General features: G+C 47.4%; 1 protein-coding gene across 2 annotated transcripts in view; it reads right to left on the bottom strand.

Moving 5' to 3' along the window:
* Positions 1–6,000, bottom strand: part of ptprga (protein tyrosine phosphatase receptor type Ga) — a 199,162-nt gene that overhangs the window by 6,800 nt on the left and 186,362 nt on the right. Inside the window, exons 16-22 of one of the 2 annotated variants that reach the window (XM_035520278.1) lie at positions 4,147–4,243; positions 3,025–3,107; positions 2,796–2,930; positions 2,235–2,360; positions 1,154–1,326; positions 732–867; positions 356–502 (exon numbers count right to left, since the gene is read on the bottom strand). In XM_035520278.1, the coding sequence (XP_035376171.1) occupies positions 356–502; positions 732–867; positions 1,154–1,326; positions 2,235–2,360; positions 2,796–2,930; positions 3,025–3,107; positions 4,147–4,243 (897 nt within the window). Of the gene's footprint in view, positions 1–355; positions 503–731; positions 868–1,153; positions 1,327–2,225; positions 2,361–2,795; positions 2,931–3,024; positions 3,108–4,146; positions 4,244–6,000 lie in introns of both variants that reach the window. The other variant, XM_035520277.1, reaches the window with a different exon arrangement.

Here is a 6,000-nt window from a genome sequence, read left to right on the forward strand (position 1 = left end):
AGAGATTGGGAGAGAGAGAAGGAGGGAGAAAGGGAGATGGAGAGGGAGAGAGAGAGGGAGAGATGGAGAGAGAGATGGAGAGAGAGAGAGGGAGATGGAGAGGGAGAGAGAGGGAGAGATGGAGAGAGAGAGGGAGATGGAGAGGTTGAGAGAGAGATGGAGAGAGAGAGAGATGGACAGAGAGAGGGAGAGAGAGAGAGATGGAGAGGTTGAGAGAGAGATGGAGAGAGAGAGAGAGGGGGACAGAGAGAGGGAGAGAGAGAGAGATGGAGAGGTTGAGAGAGAGATGGAGAGAGAGAGAGAGAGATAGACAGAGAGAGAGAGAGATGGAGAGAGGGGGAGAGGTTGTACTGACCTTGAACTGCTTCTCCAGCCTGGTCTTGCCGCTGGCCCCCGGGGTGAGGATGGTGTTGACGTAGCTGTGCAACTGGCTGGACAACACCTCCATCTCCTTCCCCAGGATGGCCTCCAGCAAGGCATCGTGGATAAAAACATACTGTTCCTAGAGAGAGAGAGAAAGAGAGAGAGAGAGAGAGAGCGAGAGAGAGAGAGCGAGATAGAAGGAGATAGATAGAAGGAGAGAGAGATAGGAAAGAGAGAGAGAGAGAGAGAGAGAGAGAGAGAGAGAGAGAGACGGGGGGGCATGACAGTGAAAAGACTGTTCGATCTGCAGAATGCCACGGTATACACACTTTCACACACCCACCCAACAGTGCGCGCTGGTGACTCACCTCGGTTTGAACCAGGTAATTCCTTTGCGTGCGTATGTGTTTCAGAAAACCCAGCACGTTGACAGAGCCCTTGTCTTTAATCTGCTGCAGCATGCTGTCAATCACAATATACGTTCCTGTCCTGCCCACACCGGCACTGCGGAGACAAGCACACACGTGCACACACACGCACACACAGTCTTCTTTAAGTACACTGAAGCACTATATGTATGTAGAGCCTGCACGGTACCCATGGCCCTTCTGTGGGCATGTACGTGTGAGTTTATGTGCATACCAAGTTTCAAGTTTCAAGTTTGGTTTATTTGTCACATACATAGTCATACACAGTACAACACGCAGTGAAATGGCGGAGAGTATGTTTGTATGTACATATTGTGTGTGTGTGTGTGTGTGTGTGTGTGAGTGTGTGTGCGCATGCTTACCTGCAGTGGACGAGCATGGGGCCCATCTCCGGTGTCTGTGCATCCGAAGACTTTCTGACGAAGGTCAGGACGGGTAATGTGTACTCAGGAACGCCCATATCAGGCCATTGTGTGTAGTGATACTGCATCACAGTCCTCTCACTCTGACGCCCCTTTACACTGCCCTTCTGACCCTGTACACACACACACACACACACACACACACACACACACAATTACAACAATTACAAACACAAACATTTAAATGGCTTTTCAGAACCTTAAAATTCATGCCCACACACCCCTTTCTCACACACACACACACACACCGACATCGACACTACACACGCCCAACCACACACACCATAACTGCTCTCTGAAACCACATCCAAACCTCTCCAAACACAATGCACATTGTCATATGACTGCGCTAACAGCATATCGGATTAGCTGTCTCTTTTCTCGCATATCAGAGGTCAGGGGTGAAGGTCTACACTTGTTACAGTCGCTGGCTGAACTCTTTTGGAGCGTGTTGTGAAAGAGGATTAATGTCAAAGCGTTACAGTCTCGAACGCCCGGAGAATCGCACGCTAAAGTAAGCTGCTTAACTCCTCACCACAATCTTGCCTTATAATATCTCTTTACAATTTAAGTGTGAAGAAGTTTAATTAGCAGAATATAAAAGCGTTTTTTCGTTTCACACCATTCTGGATCTTCTAACACTCGTGCGTTTATATGTTTATTCTGTTTTTAGACTTTGCCTGCATTTGTCAGAGCTGCACTAGTGCGTCTGCGGGGGCTCTATTTCTCGTTTGTTTCTCAGGCTTGCTCCATGGCCCACACACCTCTGCAGCGGCGGCGTGAGAACAGAGCAGAGGACGTGCTAACCTCTTGTGAACCACCTGGCCCTGCTCCAACACGTCCAGGGGCAGGAGCTCTCCCCGGCCCTCTGCCCAGAGATCGGCTTATCTGCAAAGTTCACCTCCAGCCTGAAGCGCGGCTGGACCAGCTACCTCTCAGCTGCATCAAACTTTGAATGGATCAGAGTGGATCGAGCCCGGTGTTTATGCGTGTGTGTGCGAAAGGGCCTCGCCTTTTTGACCTTGGTGTTGCGGAGCGTGAAGCGGCGGAGTGTGTAGCAGGCCTGCACTTTGCTGCTGTTCAGGGTCACCACGATGCTGCCATACTCCTCACTGTTCTCAATCGGCCAGTACTGGTCACACTTCCTCTGTACCGCCAACACACACGCACACACACACACACACACACACACACACACACACACACACACACACACATGTATGCACGCATACGCGCCCAAACACTCACGCAGACACACATGCACACGCGCACACACACACGCACAAAATCACACATGCATGCAAAAACGCACACAAGCACCCAAATATAGATATAGAGATATTTATACATGCAGAAGATTTTATATATAGTTGTACATCACTCTATATTTTTTGTAGTTTATATATTGTTTTATAATCTCACAAAAGTGGGTTGAGGCAGAGTAAAGAGCCACAGAATGAATGTATGTCTGGTGTAATGTGTGTGTGTGTGTGTGTGTGTGCTGGAGAAGTGAGATAACTGCGCAGAGTGAGAGTGGTTGGGGACCACAGGAGGAGAGAGACACAGGAGGAGAGAGACACACCCGGCCTTTCTCCACCAGGTTGGTGATCATCACGATGACACCAGTGTTCTGCTCCCACACCATCCTCCAGAAGTCCTCAAACGTGGCCTTAAGGGGGCCCTGTGCGGCCAGGTACGCTTTGGGCTTGTTGTAGCCCTGAGAGAAATGGGAGCAGACGCGCACACACGCATATATGAGTGGGTGAGACTTGTGCGTGCATGATCAACTCCAGATTGAGGAACACACTTACATCCACGTAGTTAGCGTTGATGTAGTCGCTGTGTTTGGAGTCCTTGCCAGCCAGTGGTCTTAGTTTCACCCGACTGTGGTCATCTGGAAGGCACAGAACAGAGAGAGTGAACAGACTACCTCACAGAGAGTGAACCGAGAGTGAACAGAGTACCTCACAGAGTGAACCGAGAGCGAACAGAGTGTACCTCACAGAGAGTGAACCGAGAGTGAACAGAGTGTACCTCACAGAGAGTGAACCGAGAGCGAACAGTGTACCTCACAGAGAGTGAACCGAGAGTGAACAGAGTGTACCTCACGGAGAGTGAACAGAGAACCTCGCAGAGAGTGAACCGAGAGTGAACAGAGTACCTCACAGAGAGTGACCCGAGAGTGAACAGAGTGTACCTCACAGAGTGAACCGAGAGCGAACAGAGTATACCTCACAGAGAGTGAACCGAGAGTGAACAGAGTGTACCTCACAGAGAGTGAACCGAGAGCGAACAGAGTGTACCTCACAGAGAGTAAACTGAGAGTGAACAGAGTGTACCTCACAGAGAGTGAACCGAGAGTGAACAGAGTGTACCTCACAGAGAGTGAACCGAGAGTGAACAGAGTGTACCTCACAGAGAGTGAACCGAGAGCGAACAGAGTGTACCTCACAGAGAGTGAACAGAGTACCTTACAGAGAGTAAACTGAGAGTGAACAGAGTACCTCACAGAGAGTGAACCGAGAGCGAACAGAGTGTACCTCACAGAGAGTGAACCGAGAGCGAACAGAGTGTACCTCACAGAGAGTGAACCGAGAGCGAACAGAGTGTACCTCACAGAGAGTGAACCGAGAGCGAACAGAGTGTACCTCACAGAGAGTGAACCGAGAGCGAACAGTGTACCTCACAGAGAGTGAACCGAGAGTGAACAGAGTGTACCTCACGGAGAGTGAACAGAGTGCCTCACAGAGAGTGAACAGAGTGCCTCACAGAGAGTGAACAGAGTGCCTCACAGAGAGTGAACAGAGTGCCTCACAGAGAGTGAACAGAGTGCCTCACAGAGAGTGAACAGAGTGCCTCACAGAGAGTGAACAGAGTGCCTCACAGAGAGTGAACAGAGTGCCTCACGGGGAGGGAGGGAAAGGGGTACTTACATGCCACAATGTTAATATATCTGTTCTTGTGCTTGTTGTCTGGATGATTTGAGTGTTCTGATGTGATCTTCATATCCCCTGTGCAACGTTGCACTTCCTACAGCACACACACACACACACACAGAAAGAGAGAGAGAGACATGCACATGTGTGTGAGAGATACACAGACGTCATTTCTTTTCAACACAAAAGGTGAGGAACTGAACAAAATGCAGAAAGTAGAAGATACTTCTGGAACATTTCAGCAGCTCTGAACAGAACAGATCACTCACACTTCTGAGTGAGACATGATAAGCACTGCATGGGTTTTCCTACCACAGTCTGTAGACATGATATACTATCTACATCTCTTTAATGTGTACACACACACACATACACACACACACACACACACACACACACCATGTGGTGTACTCATATATACACGCACTCTCACTAACCTTTTTAAAATCAAAAACTGCAACCTATAACACACCAATATGATAGGGTTAGGTTAGATTATACCAGTATAGTAGAGTTTAGTTAGGTTAGACCAGTATAGTAGGGTTAGGTTAGGTTATACCAGTATAGTAGGGTTAAGTTAGACCAGTATAGTGAGGTTAGGTTAGACCAGTATAGTGAGGTTAGGTTAGACCAGCATAGTAAGGTTAGGTTAGGATATACCAGTATAGTATGGTTAGGATAGGTTATACCAGTATAGTGAGGTTAGGTTAGACCAGTATAGTAGGGTTAGGTTAGACCAGTATAGTGAGGTTAGGTTAGACCAGTATAGTAGGGTTAGGTTAGACCAGTATAGTGAGGTTAGGTTATACCAGTACAGTAGGGTTAAGTTAGGTTACACCAATATAGTGGGGTTAGGTTAGACCTGTATAGTATGGCTAGGTTAGGTTAGGTTAGGTTATACAAGTATAGTAGGGTTAGGTTATACCAGTATAGTGAGGTTAGGTTATACCAGTATAATATAGTTAAGTTAGGTTAGACCAGTATAGTAGGGTTAGTTTATACCAGTATAGTAGGGGTATATTATACCAGTATAGTAGGGTTATGCTAGGTTATACCAGTATAGTAGGGTTAGGTTAGACTAGTGTAGTAGGGTTAGGTTGGGTTATACCAGTATAGTGAGGTCAGGTTAGACCAGTATAGTAGGCTTTGACAGCAAATATCAAATAGAACAAATATCACTTACATTAAGGCCACCAAAGCACAAGGCATTCTGGGTACTATTGAACGGGGAGAGTTCTGAGACAGAACTGGAGGATTTATGTATTGTTTATGCATTTGTGTGCGTGTGTGTGTGTGGTGTGTGTGCTTTTCATGCAGACATTTGTGCTTGCCTTGCATTTGTGTGTGTGTGTGTGTGTGTGTGTGTGTGTGTGCATGTATATGCATATGTGTATGTGTGTGTGTGTGTGTGTGTGTGTGTGTGTGTGTGTGCGTGCATGTATATGCATATGTGTATGTGTGTGTGTGTATGTGTGTGTGTATGTGTGTGTGTGTGTGTGTGCGCGCTTTTCATGCAGAGATGTGTGCTTGCCTTGCATTTGTGTGTGTGTGTGTGTGTGTGTGTGTGTGTGTGTGCATGTATATGCATATGTGTATGTGTGTGTGTGTGTGTGTGTGTGTGTGTGCGTGCATGTATATGCATATGTGTATGTGTGTGTGTGTATGTGTGTGTGTGTATGTGTGTGTGTGTGTGTGTGCGCGCTTTTCATGCAGAGATGTGTGCTTGCCTTGCATTTGTGTGTGTGTGTGTGTGTGTGCATGTATATGCATATGTGTATGTGTGTGTGTGTGTGTGTGTGTGTGTGTGCGTGCATGTATATGCATATGTGTATGTGTGTGTGTGTGTGTGTG

Source organism: Electrophorus electricus, chromosome 20 (assembly GCF_013358815.1).
Source record: "Electrophorus electricus isolate fEleEle1 chromosome 20, fEleEle1.pri, whole genome shotgun sequence".
NCBI lineage: Eukaryota > Metazoa > Chordata > Actinopteri > Gymnotiformes > Gymnotidae > Electrophorus > Electrophorus electricus.